The sequence below is a fragment of the Heliangelus exortis genome, chromosome 22 (assembly GCF_036169615.1).
Source record: "Heliangelus exortis chromosome 22, bHelExo1.hap1, whole genome shotgun sequence".
Taxonomy (NCBI): Eukaryota; Metazoa; Chordata; class Aves; order Apodiformes; family Trochilidae; genus Heliangelus; species Heliangelus exortis.
Genome location: NC_092443.1, coordinates 2,912,501 through 2,934,875, shown reverse-complemented (window position 1 = coordinate 2,934,875; position 22,375 = coordinate 2,912,501). Strand labels below are relative to the sequence as shown.

Below are 22,375 nucleotides of genomic sequence, written 5' to 3'. Positions count from 1 at the left end.
TCCCCCCGTTTTCTCTTTCGTTTTTCCAAGAAAATTCTGTTACTCGAACGTGAAGTGATGAGGACGCAGGAGAGGTCATGCAAAAGAAAGTGGCAGGTCTGAAATGCTGAAAACCAACCCGACCAAAGCAAAAACTGCCAAGAGATGAACCAACACTGAGCCACAAAATAAGGTGACCCTCGGGAAGGTGGGCGCAGGCAAGGCGACAGGGCGAGCATGCAGACTGAAATGAGAGCAAAACGGAGGCCTCTGGGAGGAGCAAAATGGGGCTTCAAACCAAAATGCCAGTGTCTGACTCTGTGTGTGTCTGTGTGTGAGAAAGAAGAGGGCCAGAGGAGAGGGGAACCAAGAGGAAGGGGCAGGGAGAAGCAGGAAAAGGAGGGTACATACGTGAGCTTGGAGGCTTTCGGGAAACAGCAAGGTGATGGGGATTTAATACTTGGAATGAGCAGCAGCCTGGATTTCAAGGAAAAAAATAAAGGCTGACAAGTATTAGTGACCTTTGGGGAAAGCAGAATAATGCACGGGGAACAGACTGAATATCTGCAGATTCAGAGCCCAGTCCAGCTGCTGTAACACTGGTCCCAGGGGAGGTTTTTCCACCTCCCCACCAAGCTCCTGGGTGCTGCAGGATGAGCACTAAAGGCACCTTGTGAAATGCTGATGGACCAGTGCAGACATCCAGATGGACTGAGGGACAAGGGAGGAGAGAAGCCAGACCAGGACATGCCTGGGACTCTCTGGTTACCCTTTGCAAAGAGCAGCCAGGAGTTCTTCAAGGGGTGGCAAGAGGAATTGGGTAGGGGGGGAAGTGTTGGTTACGTTTGGCAGGGGGGCTGTGCCAAGGTGGCAGAAGGGGATGGGGAAAGGCTGGGAAGTGAATCTGAGCCACAAGTAGCATGCCATGGGAAAGAGCAAGCAGCTGAATGATATTGGGATGGAATTTAGGTCTCAATTTTTCAAGTGGGAACTCCAGACCAGAGTGGGAGTCTGGTTTTCCATGGGTGTGATTGAACTGCCTGCAGGGTAAACAGACCATTTTGTTTCTCCTTCTGTGACAAGCTCGCCCCGAGGTTCTTGCACCAGCACAAACACCTTTAGGAATCTAAAACATAAGAAAAAGACAAAAAGAAAAGAGACTGGATTAGAAAGAGGCCGGGGAAAACGGGATCCCTTAAGAGCAGCACTGCAGGAGATTAAAAGGAAACACAGCACCCAAGCATCTACCAGGTTACAAGGGGTTAAGAAAAGCTCCTGAACTCAGCACACGTGAGAGCTCCAACAGTGAGCATCACCCTCAGCCTTTCCCTCCAGGCTGGGGATGAGCATCCCTGGGACACTTGAAGAGGATGGAAAACTGGGAGCAGGACCCTGCCAGCTCTTTCTTAGTGATAACCACCAGCTTTTTATTTTCAGTCTGCAAAGCAGTCCTGTATCTCTCCAAGTGACAGCTTCAGAGACTGAGAGAATGATCCTCTTTTAAGCAGGTAAAACCCAAAGTTTGCAGACAAATCCAGAGTAGTGACACTTCCTTCAACAGGTTGCAAAGAGCTTTCATTCTGAGGGGGGTGCCCCATCCTTTGCCATGGTCCTGTACACACAGATTTCTGGCAGAGTTTAAGAAGTTTTGTCTGTGGCCAAGTGAAGCTCCAAGCCAGAAAAATGATTTAGTCAGGGACTGGATAGTCCAAAGGAACACAGCAGGAACCCAAACTTGCATTCCAGAGAGCAGGGGAACCTTCCTATCTCCTTTGTACCTAAAAGCTCCAAATGACAGCACAAAAAATTCTCAGAGCCACAGTATTTTTCCCAAAGAGGAATTACATTTGTATGTAGTGTGGGAAGCAGGTGAAAAACAGCCCTGGGATCATTTGCTTTCTCTTAGTCAGGGTTAACTTGAATGAATTGCCATTAAAAAAAAAACAAAACCAAACCAAAAACCAAAACAAACCAAAGGAACACAAGAATGAGAAAATATAATGTTTATTAGAAGAAGACACCATGGTACATCAAGCTAGAAGGAGGTTCCTGACAGATGATGATTCTTTAAAAAATAAGAAGAGAAACAAAAGCAGCCCACTGGCCAGATGGAACAAACCTTAATACAAAACCAAAGTTTCTACACAACTCCAACCAGATGCAGGCAGCTGAGTAACCAAAAAACACATCACCAAGAGAGGGACTGAGCAGTTATCAAAACAACAGCAAGGTTAAGCACAACAGCCTATAAAACCATTTATATTTATATATATATAAAAGGATAAAACCAATCCAAATTCAAGTAACTTTAGTTCTTAGGTTATATACATTTGTTTTTTTAAACTGGGAGAACTAAGGGCAAGTATTTAACAAAGGGATTTTAAGATGCCACAGTCCAGTTGATAACTACTGCTTCCTAAATAATTTGGCAAGCATTAAATAATCAGATATATCCTAGATAAAAAGTGCATCAGCAGGGTTAACATTTACCTATTTGTGTGAGTCAAAGCTCTGCAGAATGGGGACAGCAAAGAAAGAGCAGAGCTGCAACACTGAGACTCACAGAGCTGTCTGGGAGGGTTCATGGGGATAACTGGAGGTGAGGAACAGACCCACAGCTCCAAAACTTTTTTTAGCAGGATTTCACTCCACAAAACAGCCTCTAACTCCTTGCATGGCACCCAAACAGCCAGCCTGGTGGGAATAAATGGGGCATTTTTTGGTTGGGTGCTATGGGGAGTTGATCCCAAGCTGGGTGTCTCATGCAAGGTCCCGGGTGGATCAGAACATCCCACAGTTCTGTTCCCAAGCAGATGATGAGGAACCACGTTCAGCAACCACAGCATGGTCAGGTTTGAGCACAGAGACCCAACCAGGTCCTGGATTTGACTGCTGTCAGCACCAGATACCTGGGAGGTGCAGAAAAGGTGCAAGAACTGCACCCACGTGTGCACAGAGATGTTTTCATCCTCACCCCTGGCAGCCAAGCAGTTGGTGTAAGCCCCAAACCATATTACATCCCATATTATTAATCTCCATGGGGTTTTTTTTAGCATTTCTGTTAGTTTCCTGCACGTATGACAAAGAGAATGAGCTGTGTTGGCTCTCACTTCTATCACCAAGGACAACAATAAAATAATTTCCAACCAAATCCATACCACAGGGCCAGTGCTTTCAGTGGCAGTGGTGCACATTTAAATTTCTCTACGTGCATCAGCTGAGTGAGCAGGACCTAACAGAGTCTTTCCTGGCTGGAGACAAGAGCATTCAGCTTTTCTGAAGAAAAACTTTCTGAAACAGAGCTCTGAAAACAACTGTAGCAGCAAACCAGTGGGATAAAAGCTGAACAGGCCTATGCAAACCTACTTAAGAGTGGTTTGTACACATCTGGAAAAAAAAAAAAAGAGCAAAACAAGATGGATATTATTTTTTTCTTTTTGGGACAGGGGTTGCCAACACCCTCTGCCTGGAGGTACCAATGGGAATTGTACAGCCAGCCCTCACACAGGGATTTCCAGGGATGCACAGACCCAGTTTGGCTCCCACGGAGGCTCCAATCAGGAGGGTGACAGCAGCACAGGACTTTCCTGTCCTAATCCTCTCAGGTTTGGCAGCAGAGCCCTGCAGCTGACTGAAAAAGTGCTTTGCACCAAGGATTCAGCAGCTGAGGTCCCTGGGCTGAGCTGCCTCTGGCTCCCAGGCAGGGAGAGCAGAACCAGGGTGGGTTCTGCTGGGTCCAAGAGTCACAGATGGACCCTGAGCTGGGTGACTGCTCCCACCCTCTGCAGGAAACACCCAGGTACCAGCAGCTGCTCCAGCTGCTCCCCAAAAAGAGGGAAGAACTACTAAGATTTGTAAATCCTTCAGTATTTACAGTGTCACTTTTCTGGTGTATCATCACTTGTTTCAGTAAAACTGAATCAAGTCCCTTCTGTTAATGTATTGAAAATCAAATCAGAATTTTGCAGCTTGAAACACAGCAGCAGTTCCCCCAGATCTTTCTATTGCTACTGGGCCATTTGAAGGAAATTTTTCTTGCTTTTCTTTTTAACCAGAGGCTTGATAAATAAGAGAGGTAAACACTACAATGGCTTTACACAACCTATTTGGAGCTACATTTGATGCTGTTCTTGAAGTTCAGCAAAATTAACTGATGAACTTAACAGGACCTGAAAAACCCCCATCACTGCTATACAAGTGGCTGCAACTTTTTCATCCCTCACTCCCAGCACAAACTGCATCTTCACAATCATTCAGCATCACCCTGTTAATTACATGACACCACAAACATACTAAATGTGCCATTTTCTGCCTGGCATTGCAATATTCCTGCAATATCCTTTCCAAGGAGGGGAAATTAAAAGCCAAATTTTTGCTAGCAGGGTGTGCTAACAGGATTCCTCACCCAGAAATGTGCTTTGCTTCATTTCCCACCCAGCCTGGTGCTGCTGGGGTGGATTTGCTGTGACTGTTCTGCTGCTGTGGCTCTGAGCTGCCTCTCCTCTTCCTCAGGACAGATGTAGCTGCCACACCAGCTCAACTCTTCCAAGCAGCCTACAGTGCTGGAAAACCAATTTTTCCAGCAGAATAATAATAATAATAATAATAATGAGGCTTTCAAGTAGTGCCCCACACAGAGTCAGTCTCCCCAGGGGAAGAGATGGGATCTCCCTGGCTGGGCTGCTCTGTCTTCTTCTCAACCTGAAGGAGGATGCAAAATCCACATTCCCCTTTCAAAGGTTAATAAAAGACAGCAGAAAGGCTGAGCTTTTTGCACTCTCTTGCATCTCAACTGACCCTGTGTTTGCCAAGACAAACATAAAACTGCTCTAATATGGCAAAATGAAACCAGATCCCAGCCTTTCATCTGCAGCAGACAAGGCACTCACTGTTTGATACTGAATCCCAGACAGAGAACTGATCAGGGCACTGTTTGTTTACAGACAGCTCTACTTCTCTGCCTACTGTCCATAAATCCCCAGGAGAATGGTTCAATTTTCTTTTAAATTGGATGAGGCAGCTTGTTTCATCCCCAGAACCCTAAATTCTAGGAAACACACCAAGTAAGTGACTGGGAAAAAAAAAAAAAAAAAAAAAAAAAAAAAGTCACATCAATTGTTTAACAGTGGCCTTCAACACATCCTGATTTGGAACAGATCTAAAATATTTTAATTCCTGTTGCTTGCTCACACAACACCTCTTGGGGAGGAGTTAAAAGCAGCAACAGAACAGAACATTGCTGAGCTCTGAAGCTCTGAATGTCTCCAGTCATTTTGGGTGAGAAAAAAGATGAAACCATTAATTATGGTCACCTGAAACAGCAAATTCATCTTCTGACATGTACCAAGGTGGGAAAGACCAGAGAACTTTTCTTAATTTTTGAAGGATTTATCAAGGGCTACAGAGCATGGTGTAGAGAGTTTTGGCAAGATCTCCCCTTTCCAAACACACTAAATGACCACCAGGTTTCAATCCAAAAGCTCCACAGGACACATGAGGCTCTGAAAAGCCCCCCATACACACCAAGAGACACAACAGCAATCTAAATATTTCCTAGGTTACTTTTCATTCATCACTTTGGGACAAAGAGCTGAGTTGTGTGTCTGAGAAGCCCCCTGAGGGGAGCCCAAGTTATTCCTTGGTGTCCCCTGCACTGCTGGGTGTGCAAGAGCACAGTGGTGCACAAACACTGTCTGGGACAGGCAGTGTTTCCCCTCTAGTGTTACACACTACCACACTATCCTTCTCTGACATGAAAAAGCACATTTTGCAGTACAGCAAGCCAGATTAGTCCATGTACAAAAGAATGCACCGGGTGGCACTGGACAGACTTTTTAAAAGGCTCCATCTGCAACACGGAGCAGTTTCAGAGCTGGATATCTCAGTGAAAACAAATTATTAATAATAATAAAAGTATTAAATATAAGTCATAGCACCTTTGGCATTTTTGTCCAAATAGACTTCAACATAAGATGTAGGGACATAGCCCTCCTCATCCTCGTTCCTTCGGATTCGTGTCCACCCATCTCCTTTGTCTTCTTCTATTACATAGAGCATTTCTCCTTCTGCTACAGAAATTGTTCCTTCATTCTGACCTGAAAGACACAGTAACATGGAGCTTAGGCTGGGCTGGAAAACAGGAACCAAGGATGCAGTGTGGGGTGCTCAGGGCAAACTGCTGCAAGAATCAGGAGAATCAGGAGACAGCAGCGAGTACACAAAGCAGCAGATAAATGGGATCCTAATAGCAGAGTTCTGGGTTTTTTTTTCCTAGCAGAGTCCTCATATAGTGAGGCAAATAACTGCCTTGGTGCCTCTCTAAAAATAGAGCCATGCCAGAGCCTCACTTGCTCTTTCTTCATCTATTTAAAACCAGCAGGGGTTAAATCAAGGTCTCCCACTTGTCCCTGTCATTACTAAATTAAACAGGAAATGAAATGAGGGTAAAGTTTGAGTGTTACCTTCAAATGTATAGAGAGCTTTACACGTTCCTATGGTGGGGAGTGGTTCTTCATCATCAAACTCATCATCAAAATCTGTTGCAGGTACTTTCATGCCAGTCTCCTGACTTTGCTCTTCTGTGTAACTGCCATCTGGGCTGCTCAAGAGAGGAAAAGACACAGCAACTATAGCAACCAGGCTCAGGAGCCCAGAGAACACCCTGGATCCCAGGCACTGAAGGCTTTAAGGTGAGCACCTGCACCTCCAGAAGCTCAGCAATTCCCAAGGATGCTCAGACCTGGCTGCTGCCCCCAGCAGATGGCTGAGAGCTCTCATTTTCCCCCAGCAAAAGCTGTAAAAATGCACCCAGCTCCCCCACCTTCCCAGCAGCCAGGCCTGGGGAGGGATGGAGCACAGGGACTGCTACACATTAATTGGGTCCAAAAAACTGGCTCAGAGAGGGGATCTTTCTGCTAGGATCACACACAGGGATTTTCTGCTAGGATCAGGCACTTTACAGGGATCTTTCTAGGATCAGGCATTCCACAGGGATCTTTCTAAGATCAGGCACTTCACAGGGATTTTCCTGCTAGGATCAGGCACTTTACAGGGATTGTTCTGCTGGGATCAGGCACTTCACAGGGATCTTTCTCCTAGGATCAGGTACTTTACAGGGATCTAAGATCAGGAACTTTACAGGGATCTTTCTAGGATCAGGCACTCCACAGGAATCCTTCTGCTAGGATCAGGCATTCCACAGCGATCTTTCTAGGATCAGGCACTTCACAGGGATCTTCCTGCTAGGATCAGGCACTTCACAGGGATCTTTCTAGGATCAGACACTCTACAGGGATATTTCTGCTAGGATCAGGCACTTTACAGGGATCTAAGATCAGGCACTTCACAGGGATCTTCCTGCTAGGATCAGGCACTTTACAGGGATTGTTCTGCTGGGATCAGGCACTTCACAGGGATCTTCCTGCTAGGATCAGGCACTCCACAAGGATTTTCTGCTAGGATCAGGCACTTTACAGGGATCTTTCTGTTAAGATCAGGCACTTCACAGGGATCTTCCTGCTAGGATCAGGCACTTTACAGGGGTTGTTCTGCTGGGATCAGGCACTTCCCAGGGATCTGTCAGCTAAGATCAGGCACTTCACAGGGATTTTCTGCTAGGATCAGGCACTCCACAGGGATTTTTCTAAGATCAGGCACTCCACAGGGATCTCTCACTTCTCAGAGTGCCTGCTCACAGAGCACCTTCCTGCAGGCTGCAGAATTCCCCTTTTCCTGACCACCCCCCCAGGAAAGGGGGTCCAGCAGGCAGGCTCTGTACAGATACTGTACCTCTCTCTGTCCTGGGCACAGCTGTTGACTGCTGAAGGGTTCTGAGCCTCGTAGAGCCCGCTCTGCCTCCGGGGCTGCTCCGTCCGCGCGGGCAACCTGCCCTCCACCTCTGCTAGCCAGCCCTGCAAGGGTTAAAAACAGTCTCTGTCCTGCCTCTGGTTTGCAGGGGATGTGTTGTTTGGGATTTTGCAGTGTTCTGTTTGACACTGAGGCCGTGGGACTGAAAACAGAGCATAAAATCTTCCCGGGTGCATTGCTGGACTTGAACCATAAGTTAAATCTATAGGATTTCCCAGTCAGACACTGGAATGGGCTCCCAGGGGAAGTGGTGGGTTCCCCCACTTTGGAGTTTGAAGTCTCAGCTCTATGGGGTGCTGAGACAGCTCACATCAACAATAATATCACAAGGGTTGCACCAGAGGATCCCCGAGGTCCCTTCCAACCTGACATTCCAGGATTCTATCAGTTTGCCAAAAATACCCTTATTGAAAACCCCTTTTTTTTTTTTTTTTTTGACAGTAAAACTGGGTGCTGTAAACACTGGGACTCAAGAAGTTAACACCAGATGTTGGGAGATGCTGCTGCTCCACTTAATAACATAAAAAAACATGTGGCAGCTTATTGTAGCCTCAACTCCTCTGACAGCTGAATGCAGGGGGACTACAAGTGGGCAGAATAAAAGAGCCAGTGATTTTCAAATGGATGAAAAAGTATCAAATAATAAAAAAACAATCAGAACCATCTAAAATTAATGGGCTGTATCTATTTATGTACACTGTGAAATCTCTCCTCAGCTCTATAACCCTTCTGGTGTAATTATATTCCATGTATTCCAAGTGTATTTTATACTCTGGAGGTTTTGTATCTCTAAGAAGCTTCCTGCTAATGACAGACTATTCCTTAAAACATATTTCATCTGATGCTTTCTGTCTTGCTGTTAAAGACTATAAATGGTGCTCTGCATTCACGTTCCTCTGATTTTCCACAGACCTCTGTAACTTGATGCTTCCAATTATTTAATTTATTAAATCAGCATCTGAGCCCTTTTGGGGAGGGCTACGTTTGCTCTTCCCTTTGGCCCTGTTTGTTTTCTGGGACAAATTAAAGAGCAGGATGGTTGCTTGGCAGTCACAAGAGATGCTGGACATTCACCTTTCAAAAAAGGGCTCAAAGATTTGAATTCATGCAAGTGCTTCACCCACCCCCAGTCAGAAAATGCATCAATACCCCTGGCAAAGCAACCAAGCATCAGCTTAGGGCTGAGCTCCTGCTGAGCTCCTTTTTACTGAAATGAAAACCCTCAGTGTAAATACCTCAAATTTCTGAACTTCCAGTCGTAACTTTTCAATGTTCTGCCCCAGTTCTGCCAATCTCTGGTCCACACTGGCTGCATCCCCCATCTGTGGGTTCTTGATGTACACATCTTTCATTTTTGTTAAGGCATCTCTGAGAAAACAAAAGAAAAACCACAACCTGTGTTCGTGTGCCTGAGGAGGAAATGATTTTCTCTAAAAGCTCTGGAGGCTCCCACATTAATTAAAAAGAATTTTTCACACTGCAGGCACTTGAGGGTCTTTCCTGCAAGTGAGGGGGACAGGAGGGTACCAGGGGGTCAGGAGGGGACAGGGGATGTGTAGGGTTGGTACAAGCACACAAAACATTAACACCAAATGATGCAAGATCAAGATTTCCTACTTGAAGAATCCCAGCAGAAAACCAGCTGGACACTTGCAAAAGGAAGAACCTGATACTGACTTTTGCCTGACACATTATTTAGTACCACAATATCTACTTGCTAACCCTTGGGAAAAAAAATAACAAAAGAATCTCATAAACTGTTAAATGACAGCTTTAGCTTTTAGCTGGGTATCAGCCCAGTTTTGGGGGGCACACACAGTTGCATCATTATTCTCCATCATGGGCTGAAACCCAGTTAAGAAACTGGGGCAGAGAGCTGGACGTATTAATAATAAAAATGGATAATAAATAATAAAATGGACGTATTAATAATAAAAATGGATTGCCAGCCAGAAATTCTCACCCTGCCTGCTGCAGTTTGTCTTTTGCAACCCAGATAATTTGTAAGGTATTTATTTCACTCTGCTTAAACTGAAGGCAAAGCCAGCTGGCTTGGATTTGTCACAGGACAGTGACAGATGGACCTGAGGCCACATAATGCAACCCCAGCTCCTCTGAAGTTCCACAGCATTTCTCCTGAGCTCTTTCTGGGGGGGTTGTGTTTTTTATCAACCCAGATGCCAAGTGCCTGGGCTTGCAGAAATGTTAATTTTTAGGTCTGCAAGGCCAAGGTGAAGGCTCCAGGAGGTCCCTTAGGGAAGCTCAGAGAGGTCCCATGGACAGCACTTCCAAGAAAATTTTATCTGCATGATGCTAAACATTTCAGAGCCTGGAGAAGGGTGGGCTTAGAGCTGATTTCCTGTGTTACTGGCACAGATATTCAGCTTTTCTCTAGGCATTGCTTGGGGGGAGCAAGGTTAATCACAGTCCCACGACTCAAGTTAACACACTTTGTATTTTAGAGTTTCCCAGCAAACTCCTGACAATTGAAATCCTGTTCCTGGCTTTGCTTTGTGTGCACAGAAACTGGGAAAAAGTGTGGGTGGCAAGGAAGTGGGACTGCTCTGTGGTTGAAAGCCTAAGGGACAATATTGCAAACACATGAGTCATATTTATTACTATTTTTTTAACTCCTCTTTAACTTCTGGTGCTATTTCCTCAGTGATATGCTGACTTTATTTAAAGTAACTTAATTCTGCTCTGTTTTCATGTCCATCTTTAACATTGGGTTACCTCAGACTCAGTGCAGAGCAGAAAGGAAAATCTGTACAGAGACAAATGTAAGTTACCACAGAGGGGAAAAAAAAAAAATCAATGAGAAATCATACAACCATGTGCAGTTTTTCCTCCTTATTCATGATATAAAATGAGGAGGACAGCTTGGGTTACCAAACTGAAAAAAAATAGGTTCATCAAAAGCAAGCTAGCAGAAAATGCAGGTACATTGTACCAATAAAAGCAATTTTTAGGGCTAGATTAGTATCTGAGAGGCTTAATCTTGAAATCACTCAGGGAAGAAATGTTCTGTCTCTTGCAAACAGAAAATGCTGAATCTGTAATGCAGCTGCAGAATCTCAACAAACACAAAGCAACAAATACAGGCTGCCAGAATCAATAAAAATGTGTAAAACAGCCCTGTTCTCAACCCAGGTGATCAATGCAGCCTTAAAGACAAAATACCCACAAAAGCACAGGAGTTAGTATTTTTCTGCTTCCAGGAACCAAGCCACAGGTCAGAGTTTTAAGATGCCCAGCAATCCCTCAGCATTTTTGGTGATGTTCTCATGCTCTGAACATCCTCTGCCCATCACACAGTACCTGGTGCTCTGCTTAACCACAGCTTTGGCTCTGACATCCCCCACCCTAAATTAAATAGCTGAGTTCCATGAGTTGGGGAGTGCCTTCCATCTCTCAGCTTCCTCTCTTCTTGGAACAGCACATTAAACAAACCTAGAACCTTGTTCTTATTTGCCCATTCTTGTTGTTTCAGTTCTCTGGGAAATTTTGTTTTTCCCTGCCATACCTTTGATCCATTTCCTTCTGAATGTCTCTGTTCAGTTCATCAACTTTTTGTTGAAGTTTCTTCCTTCTTTGCTCAGGTGGGAGATTGCTGAAATCTTCTGGCCCTGCTCCCTGCAGAGTGGAATGGAGAGGGAGGGGGGGGGGAAAGAAAGAAGAAAGAAAAAAAAAAAAATAATAATAATCAGAGCCTGAAAGAATCCTTTAGGATTGCACTTTGAAAACAGCCCACAAAAATCTGGGCAAAATCCCAATGGTCTGAAGCATTGTTATAATTTGCCCAGAGAGCCAGCAGGCCCTGAAAGGTCAGGACTTGGGATGCCTTAGAAATAATCCCAGGACCACATTCCACTCCATACCAAATGGCTAAGAGGAGATCACCAAGAATGCCAGAATTCAGCAGCAAAGCTGAGGAGTTCTTTTCAGCCACAGTTCTCATCAGATTTTATTTAACAGAGTCCCAAACTCATGGAAAGCTGATCTTTTCTGCCTCTGCTACTGACAGCATCCCCAGGAAAGCAATTCCTGGCTTTTCCTCCTGTGTCACTGTCACATCTCTGTGCACACTCCTGGCTTGCTCTGCATTTTCTGAGTGTTGGCCCAAGAGAGTTCATTGATGTCAGAGCTCTCCTGAACACACCAAGGTAACAAAAAATGCTTCCTCTGGGATTCTGCAGTTTTAAAACCTGCTGCTTAACTTTCCAGAATCCACATCCCATGTCAAAGCCTCACATTATTTTCCTCTCTCACCTGTACTAGCATCAAAACAGAGAGTTACAAAGTCACAAAATCAATTTGTTTGAAATCAGAAGTAAAAAAAAAAAAAAAAAAAAAAAATATTTGAAGACCACAGTGGTTACCTTTGTGTGATTCTGCTTGAAAACCCCTTTTTCTGCCTTCAAACTCCTTGATTGCTTCTATTTGATACAGCATGCACATGACACATAAAATACATCCATGCTACTGCCTCCAAAATACCACTTTTGTCTTGCAGGAGGGGCAGTTTGGGGGGGGCTGCACTGAACACACATCAATACTAATTATTTGCACCATAAAGGAATGAGCTTCTTGTACATTATCTTGAATTTGCACAGGATTTTATTATTTTGGTTTCTCATTCCACATCTCATTTCTAAGGGAGGGGATTACTGACCTATGGAAGAAAGAATGGGAAAAAAACCAAAGCTGAAAAGCCAAATTCAATGGCCCAGCAGCTTTGTCCAAGCTTGTGAGCAGAGCTGCACCATTTCTCTTATTAAAATGCCAAAGCCCTCTCTGAGAGGAGGGTGATGGGGTGGAAACTGCCAGAAATCTGCTGCCCATTGGACCCTTCCAGTTCTGCACTGAAGATGCTGAGACACTGAGCTCCTTCTGCTGCATTTGAAGATTTAGATTTAGATTTAAAAAGCAAACTTGGGGGTGTTGGAGGGATGAGGGCAGCTACAGGCAGATGGGCACCTCCTCTGGTCCAGGCAGTGCAGAAGCAGAGCAGGAAAACCTCATGAAATTGGTGCCATAAAGATTTTCAGCATCTGGGTCTGGCTGAGTCTTGGGCATCTGGGTAATAATGGACTTGAAATTCCCTTTCTTGAGGCAATGAGAAAGCAAATTTCAGAGAAATAAAGGAACCAACTGAGTGAGTTCTGAAACTTGAACCAGATGAAGTCTCAGAGATATTACATTACCTGCTGGGCACACTACAGGGGACATTTATTTTAATTCTAGACAGTAACTCCCCCATCACATGAGACATGAGAATGATTCAATACCCTCTACAAATAATCTGAACACTAAAGCTATATATATATATATTTTCATACATATCTCTCTTTAAGGCAAAGCCTCTGGATGTAGCCTTGTAAATAACCAAGCTGCTACAAGATGTAAAATATTTTTCTCAACTCCAAGCAGAAGAGAGAGGTCACTTATAAAACCCCCAGTTTGAAGCATGCAACAGATGGAAGCAAACTCCTTTAGAAAAGCATTTTTTAAATTTTTTTTACTTTAAAAATCCTAGGCTGGGCTCAATTCAGTCTCTTTCTCACAGTGCTTCAGCCCAAAGCCTCAGTGTTGCAGGGGAAGCATCCCTGGAGCTGATCTCTCCCTGAGTTTATTCCATGCTTGGTTTCCCATCACAACAGAAGCTCCCAAAGGAAGAGCCAAGGGGCAATTTTGCACGTGCTGGGCCCATTTCCAAAAAAACCACCTGGGCTACCTCTTAGCATTTTTAGAAATGTTTCCAAAGTGAGGTGGAAAATGGGGAAAATTTGGGCTGGTTTTGCTGTGTTATCACAGGACCAGCAGAGTGCTCACCACATTGATTTGCAGAAAGATCCTGAGATTTAGGATGCAAACTGTCCCCAGAATGAATGTTAAAAAAAAATAAAAAAATTTAAAAATGCTGCATTAGGACCTGGATAGGGCTGAAACTACATCTGGGGAGAGCAGAAGGTTTCTCAGCCTCAGTTTTAACTCTTGGACAGCTGGGATCCCAGAGGAAAGCACAAATCAGGCATTTAGAGAGGATTTCTTCCTCCATCCAAAGCTCAGCTCCACAATGTTCCAGTGCTGGGAGCAGGAAAGCAACACCTGGGAATCCCTGCTATAACCCCAATGGATTAAAAGAATAAATTTGAGCTGGAGATTTCCCTCAGACCCCCACCTCAGGTCTTCAGGGAGAAGCAATATTGCTAATGGAACCCAAATAAATCACTGAAACCTCCAGACCTACAGATCCCACACATCTCCAAGGAAGCTGCTAGGAACAGGAGAGACCCAAAATGATTGATCCAAGGATAAGGGATAAGGAAACTTTCAAGGATGCTCTGAAGGTGCCCAGAAGTGCAGTTATTTGTGGCTGGTGGATGCTGGCACAGAGCAGGGCAGCAAAGCAGCCAAATTCTCCTTGTGATTGAGCTCAGGAAGGTGGAAAACCCTTCAGGAAGATCCCAAGGTGTGGGGTAGCTCAAGCAGTACAATTCTAGGCAGTTCAGCACAGGATTTGCTTTCCCAAACCTGTTCATCCCTTCCCTCTCCAACTCAGTAACACATTGGCTTACCAGAGTTCAAGAAACCTCCCCAGCTGCATCCAAGATTGAGTTTAGGATTCATAGCTCCATTTGGGAATGGAAATCAGACTGGGTTAACCTTGTTGGTTAAAGTTTACAGAGCTTTTAATTAATATCAGAATTAGTTATTCTAAAGGACTACAGAGGGCTGTAAAATGTAGGTGATAACGATGGAGATTTCCAGCAATACCTGGACATGGAAAGCAAACTTTGCAGATATGTTACACTAAAGCCATTTGTTTCTCTCTGGAAAAGGTCCAGCAAGCACAGAGACCTTTAATTATCCTTCTTTAAATCTTTGAACGTTTACAGCACCAAATTACTTTTTACTGTTCTACATTTTCATAGCCCCGGATTATAAAAAGTGAAAACTAAACTATATATTAGAATTATTTTTTAGCATCTCATTAGCAAGACTGAATTGTGATCACCTCTATTAGACTCCAGACCTGTGTATTCAGAGTTATCTGATAAATAGCAAAAAAAGTAAACACAAAGGAGAAACAAATTTCAGAGTTAATTTCAGTGTCATGTCATACGTGGCACAGTGCACATTAAAAACACACAGAAAATTGTGATTAAAAAACAGGACAGACATGCTGTAAATGTGCTTACCAGCTTGAGAGAAAGCTTCATGTAAAAATTGGAGAGATATAGGGTGGGGGGGGGGAGAAAGAGAAAAAAAAAACAGTGCATCAGTAGGAGAGGAACTTTTTCAGACTGATGTTACAATCAAATGCCACATAAACCCCTTGCTGTTGGAAGGCAAAATGGGTACCACTACCAGATCTGTGCAAAAGTTCACAAGATGGGCCAGCACCATCAGTCAGCTGCCTTTTCCTCACCAGAATCAGGAATGGGAGAGTGCTGTAGCTCTACACATCTGCTTTGGGACTGCAGGTGAAAATCTGGCCTGGAATCCCTGCCTGCAGCAGCTGCAGAGATTTTTATTTTTTTTTCCCCTCTTTTTTTTTTTTTCCTTTTTGTTTTTTTTTCTTTTATTTTGTTTTTTTCCAGCAGCACCTCTGAAGTGGAAAAACACCTCAGAAATTGTAAATGCACACCAGGCACTTCGGGCCAAAAAATGTGCTGAAATGCAGCCCCCAGCATCAGCCCTTTTCTTGGCCAAAACCCAGAGCAGAGATGGAAGGTGCTGCACTTGGCCTCCAGCTGCAAAAAGCACAATATGGATCTCCAGGGATTTCTTCCCTCTCAGGCTTCTGTCCAAAAAGCAACATCCCTGAGAGAACCCAGTTGGTTGGGTCCTCACCCCACAAACCATCCTTTGGCCAGGCAGTCAGACAAGGTCAGGACCAAGAAGGATACAAATCTCTCCTCTTTACACCAAATTGATTCTGTGACAGCCTGGTAAGACATTATTCAAGCTCCTTAAACAATATCCAGGATCTAATTCTTCCAAGGTTACCACAGTTCCTGGCACAGAGCCAAAACATCCTCTCTCAGCAAAGCCAAGACTAAAATGATGCTGAAAGAGCCCTGGCAGGGGCAGGGTTGGCTTCTGCCCTCCAGCACTTGGACATCTAGAGCTGGAGAAGCCTCAGGAATTACCCAGGTGAACAAATATACCTGGGAAGCCAACCATCCAAATTACCAAAGCCTCTCCCAAGGGTGCAAGCCAGGGCAGCTGCAATCCCAAAGTTTTTCCAAGAGTTCAGGGTTACAGCAGGGCCTTTCTGCTCCCTCCTGAGGAGCACAGGTTACCTGGTGCTCCAGGGAGAGTTAAAAATTGCCTCCTCTTCCAGCAGTCTACACTCCTGTCCTGGCAGCTCTTTGGGGACAGTCGTGAAATGCTTGTGCAACACCGTGCAACAAACCCCTGAGTGCCCAAATTGATGTGGTTGGTGCTCAAGATGTCAAAGTTTGGAAATGCCTCAAATCCAGGCAGTGGTTTGTCCTCTGAGGCTGCTGAACCTCATTTTCTTCAAGAAGTCTCCAATATTTCACTACCAACAGCTCCCAGAGAGATGGTTTCATTTTTAGGATTTAGGGTTGAGTTTAAAGGAAAGGTGGCTCCGTATCTACCATGTTTCTGACACATGAAGAAATAGGTATTTTTCCAAGAGAACAATTACCATGAGTTATCAGAATTTCTGCACTAAGACATGGCAACCATTCAAGGAAAATAGATGACCTTGAAACAAAGAGCAAAATATTCCATCTGATGCATTCAGCAGTGAAACCTCCCTCGAGTTCAGCCCCCTCAGGAAATAAACACATTTAAATAATCCCAGTGCAGGGGAGAAATTAACTCTCAGCTACCAGGCCATTTAAAATAAAATAAAAACCCAACCCAACCCAATCCATTTGAGAGAAAAATCATGCAGGAAGGAGAAAGAAGGAGCTAAGACACTGCTGAAGGAGCTCAGCAGAGGCAGCTTTTGTTGGCATCATTGCTTTAGGACTCCTGTGAACTTTAGCATAGACACGAGCAGCACAAACTGAGATCCTTGGCCACAGCTACAGACAAGACTCATGGTGCAGAATAAATATTTACCTAGGAAGCACTCTATAAGAGGCACAATGGATGCTACATGCTCTACTTGCTAAACACTACTCACTCTATAGGCACTACACTACTGCAAAGAATCATCTGCAGCAGGGCTGCTCTTTTGCTGTAAATCCAGCAAATTTGAAAGGGATTACAGACACCGTATGCCAAAATTCTTAGGCTGTTAAGTGGGACAAAAATAGAGAGCTTATTAATAGCTTTTTCATATAATACATCGGGGATTGTCATAACCAGTACAAATAACAAAGCAGATCATAGGCTGGAAACAATGAAATGCTGAAATAACATTCAGTTTTCCATTTCTGAATTGGATTCATTATTTTACATGACAGTGATTCCATTTCCATAAACAAAAACGAGCAGACCGAAGAGAAATCTGCATTAAACGCTACAAAACTACTTTTTTTGCCCATTCTGCTGGGTTTTCACAGCTAGAAACTTGCTCACAGCTCCGGGGAGAGCTTTTTCCCCCCCCCCGAGTAATCAAATAAATCACATTTCTTCAAAACGAGCCAATCTGCTTCAAGCTGTCAATTTAAACCAGGTCTGGCTTAGTCTGGCAGGGAAAAAAAATGAAGAGCCTAAGAGCCACAAGCTTCAATAACACATGAGAGAGCATGAAAGAGAGCAGCAAGTCCATGTGTTATTGGACAGTCACGGACACCAACCTCACTTACAGAAATCAGGGTGGAAATAAAGTCACTGGGCTCCCAACTCAACCAGGAGCTCATTTGCTTTCTTAGTGGTCCTGTCCCCAATCTCCCCCCACTCTGCTCCAGCTGAATATTGGATTTAGAGGTCAAATATCTTGATTCCATGAACTCTCAGCATTAGAGAGCTCAGGGAAGCTTCAGGGAGCTCCAGGAGGGTTCCCCACAACCGAGGCACTGCTGGAAACCAGGGTGCGTTCACCCAATAAACGCACGGGACCCCTTTGCAGTATTTACCCCAAATTTAACAGGTCCAGCCATTTGTGCCAATTTCAGCATTTCCAGGACGGGCAGAAATCTTTCCTGAGGACCCCAGGGTAAGCTGCAACTTGCCTCCTGCCCAATTTTCCTGTTCTCTTTCACCAAAGCACATTTCCACAGCACACTCCAAGGGCGTTGTAAGTGGGGTTAGCGACTGTGCAGCAACGGTATGGGCTGAGCACACCATACACAGACTTACAACATATTCCCTAGCCTCAACGGCACACGTGGGGGTCCCTAAAGTCCTCTTCATGAGTTCTTTGTGAATATACAAAGACTGTGTCTGCTGGTGAGTCAGCAAGAGAAAACACACATCTGTTACACTGGAGAAGAGCACGGCACCTCTGTGTTTACTGCTTCTACAGCAAAGGGCAGCTTGGCATTGAGCTGCTTTGAAGTGGAAAGTGGAAGCTTCCCAGAAACTAGGTGAATGTATAAAGAGTTTAGCATTCTCACAAAAAAATAGAAAACATCATATTTTTTTAAATGCTAACTTAAAACACGCAAGATAAAAAAAAGCATCGCTCTGTGTGCAAGAAGAAACCATGGCTTCTATGATCCCCCTCACCCAAAAACCCACTGAACTGCTTTGAAGGTTAAAGTGGAAGCTTCCCAGAAAGCAGGTGGATTTATAGAGTTTAGCATTCTCATAAAAATTATAAATTATCATAGTTTTTAAATGCTAACTTAAACATGGAAGATAAAGAAAAGCATCGCTCCATGTGCTAGAAGAAGCCATGGCTTCCATGATCCCCCCCACCCAAAAACCCACTGAACTGCTTTGAAGTTTAAAGTGGAAGCTTCCCAGAAACTAGGTGAATGTATAAACAGTTTAGCATTCTCATAAAAAATAGAAATTTAATAAAAATAGAATTCTCATAAAAAATTAGAAAGTATCATAGTTTTTAAATGCTAACTTAAACATGGAAGATAAAGAAAAGCATTGCTCCATGTGCTAGAAGAAACCATGGCTTCCATGATCCCCCCCACCCAAAAACCCATTGAACTGCCTTTCAGTGCAAAGTGGAAGCTTCCCAGAAAGCAGGTGGATTTATAGAGTTTAGCATTCTCATTAAAAAATAGAAAGTATCATAGTTTTTAAACGCTAGCTTAAACATGGAAGATAAAGAAAAGCATCACTCTATGTGCTAGAAGAAGCCATGGCTTCTATGATCCCCCTCACCCAAAAACCCACTGAACTGCTTTGAAGTTTAAAGTGGAAGCTTCCCAGAAAGCAGGTGGATTTATAGAGTTTAGCATTCTCATAAAAAATTAGAAATCATCATATTTTTAAAATGCTAGCTCAAACACACAAGATAAAAAAAATGCATCACTCTATGTGATCATGGCTTCCATGACCCCCCACCCAAAAATCCTGGTTTTAGCACAGGTTTATACACTGCCATTGGAATAACAAGGATTCCCAGGGGCAGGGAACAGAGTAGGAAGGAGAGGGGGTGAGTCTGGTTTGGGTGCTGTTTCCATGCCCACAGAACAAAAAACTGAGACCCCAAACAGAGCTGAGGGGGTTGGGGGAGAAAACTGCAGAGGATGTCACAGGCAAGAAGGGATGGTGAGGGAAAACATTGACTGGTGCAATGGAAAGAAAAATCCCACAGTAATGAAGTCAACAACTTCCACTAAAAAGGAAACCACAAAAGTCCCTCCGGGTGTGTTTTGGAACTTGGGCAGTGACAGAATTGTCTGTGTCCCCCTCCCAGCCTCTCTCTTCATCACAAACCGGTCTCCCAGGACAGAGAGGAAAAGCAAGGTGGTGGTTCAAAGGTGTAAGTTCTACCCCTGGATGCTGTTAGTTCAGAAGTGCTGCTCTTTAAATAAACGTGCTGATGTTACTGCTGCAAGAGCAATAAAAGAAAAGGACATGAAATTAAGATCAACCAGCAGAATATCAAGTCATCTTTGTCCTCAAAATGAAATTAGAAAAAGCAGAGCAAGCATAAATGAAATTATAACTGAAATAAGTGGTTCCTCTTTTTCTTTTTTCCTTTTTTTTTTTTTTTTTTTTTTTTGTGCTCCTCTGCCTTTAACTTCCCCAAAGAAACAGAGTTGGTTTTAAGAGTCACACTACTTTTGTACTGCCTTTTAAGAGAGTTATTAGAAACAGCACTCACAAAAACTCCTGAAAAGACTTTCCCCCCCCATCTCATTTATCTCTGATCCATGACAACTGCCATAATGTTTTTACACTATTTTCTACACTGGACATTTCTGCTGTTGGGGTTAGAAGAAAGAAGCTTTGAGGAGAACACAAAAATGTGATTGGAAAACCATAGGCACTGACACAAGTCTGCACCTGAATTTTCAAACAGACTAAAATTTCATCTTGGCAGTGACCACTGACACTGCTATTGGCACCTCTACATCAACCTTCCATCTGCTGTAAATTGTTCAGGCAGCTGCTTCCTTCCATGACAACAAGATTCACTGGATTTTTGGTTTGGAAGCAAAATTAAAACCAGACTGGGTGCAGAAGACATTATTAGCAATGATATAATTTAACAGTCACCAGTGATTTTCTGCTTTAGTTTCTTCTCTCTTTCCAAATGCAACCTAAGATGCTAAACCAAAACTTTGAATGGAAATTATGAAACCATCCTGCCTCTCCAGACAGGTCCTGGTATGAAAGATTTAATGGAATAATTGCATGGGGATCTACTCACTCACGTTTCAAGGATTAATTACAATGTGCAGTTCTGCTGCTGGTATTTATCCTGTTAGGGATATTTATCCTGTTAGGGATATTTATCCTGTTAGTATCTACTGGACTTGTTCACATTAAATAGCTCCTTGGCTTGCACTTCATGCTTAAGCCAGTGCAAAAAACAGGAGTATGATCCAGTTTCCTCTGAAACACCAATTTTTACCTTGGCTTTTTGTAGGAGTTACCAACTCAGCTCATCAACCAACCCAGCAAGGACTCTCATGCCAGTTTGGTTCAATACCCTGAAATAAAACTTAAAATGCCTTCTGGCCACCTTTTCCACCAAGGTGTCTGCCTGGAATGGAATTTTTTCTTTGAACAAAGAGAAAACAGTGCAGGGACAATATTCAGAACAAATGAAATTATTGGGTCCAAAGGCAAACAGTGTCCCCTCTGCTGTCCTGCTGGTCCCTGCACAACCTTTCCAAAAGTGGCTCCAATGATGTATTTCTCTAGAGATGAAATGGAAAGGACAGTTTATGTCCTCCTAATTTCCTTGCTAATACCACAGCCCAGTGTTTGTAACATCACTGCTCAAGCTCCTGAGCAAACTTCTGGATTGAGCTTCTGGGGAGGAGCTGAGAAAAGGGCATCTTACAAAACTTTATAGTAAAAGCACAATTAACAGGATTATCTGGCTGTACTCAATACAAAGTGGGTCCTATCAACCACATCAGCTGAAAGAAATGCCACCCCCTCATTTTTCATCTGATAAATCAGCAGGATTTGGGGGTGGTTCTCGATTTATCTTTGCCTGGTTCGAATTACTCTGGTTTTTGAAGGTCATGAGGCATTTTCATGATCTTTTTACTCTGACCATTTGTCTAGCAACTCATCAAGGACCTACGAAATAATCAACTTGCCAAGTCTTGAAAACAGAGCAAGCTGCCAGAGCTTTGCAGCCTCTCCTACTCCAGATGTCCAGGGAAACCAAGCGGCCTGGATTCGCCCCTCTGGAAAAAGAAAACTGCTCTGAACCCTGGCTCCAGCTCTCCAGGATGAGTCAGGCAGGAAAAGTGTTTACACACAAACATCCTGGTAGCTAACAGGGGAAGGAAATGCAAGAGAAAGAGAACAGAGTGAAAGGTTTAATGAAGATTTAGCAATTGCCTCTCCTTGCACGTTTTTAATGAAAGCGTCAGCAGAGATTCGAGGGATTCCAGAGGAGACTCTGGGAACCTCTTCTCATCATTTCACCTTTCAAACTGAACAATTAAAACCAATAACCTGGATTCACAGAGTCACTTGGGCTTCTTGAATGGGTAATTTATAAAATAATGGCATTCTTCAGTAACTATTGAAAGCAATTATTATGTAGAATTATTTATACAGCCAAATACTCGCTAAGTAAGAAGCTGCACATTTGAAATACAAGCTTGAAACTTAAAAGTTACTATTTTTAAACCAAATTAGAAATACTCAGAGCTATTTTCAATATTCTGTTCCATGAACAGCACTATTAGAGCACCAGATTTTGACCAAACCTTCACCCCCTGCAGTGCCTTTCTCTCCCAAGTGTCTCAGTGCTGCCAGGCACCCACCCCCCCATCTGGGTGCCACCAACACATCCCTGGCTTTGCTGCTGCAGAAGCAGAACTGAAAAATTCTTTCCTCCCCCATAAAAGCCACTGAGAAAACAATTCCCTAAGCAAAAAATAAAAAAAAAAACACCAAAAAACCAAGGCAAGGAGGTACATTTACAGAACCTGCCTCTGGACAA

At 43.7% G+C, this 22,375-nt stretch overlaps 1 protein-coding gene across 25 annotated transcripts in view; it reads right to left on the bottom strand.

The window, feature by feature from the left end:
• Positions 1-8: 8 nt before the first annotated feature.
• FNBP1 (formin binding protein 1) overlaps positions 9-22,375 on the bottom strand; it is a 95,281-nt gene continuing 72,914 nt past the window's right edge. For 5 of the 25 annotated variants that reach the window (XM_071765883.1, XM_071765884.1, XM_071765876.1 and 2 more), the window contains 7 exons: positions 18,133-18,219; positions 15,048-15,062; positions 11,369-11,478; positions 9,081-9,213; positions 7,768-7,889; positions 6,441-6,580; positions 1,968-6,074 (listed from right to left, as the gene is read on the bottom strand). In XM_071765883.1, the coding sequence (XP_071621984.1) occupies positions 5,896-6,074; positions 6,441-6,580; positions 7,768-7,889; positions 9,081-9,213; positions 11,369-11,478; positions 15,048-15,062; positions 18,133-18,219 (786 nt within the window). In that variant the 3' untranslated portion in view covers positions 1,968-5,895. Of the gene's footprint in view, positions 1,106-1,967; positions 6,075-6,440; positions 6,581-7,767; positions 7,890-9,080; positions 9,214-11,368; positions 11,479-15,047; positions 15,063-18,132; positions 18,220-22,375 lie in introns of those variants that run through there. The other 20 variants (XM_071765903.1, XM_071765890.1, XM_071765892.1 and 17 more) reach the window with 8 other exon arrangements.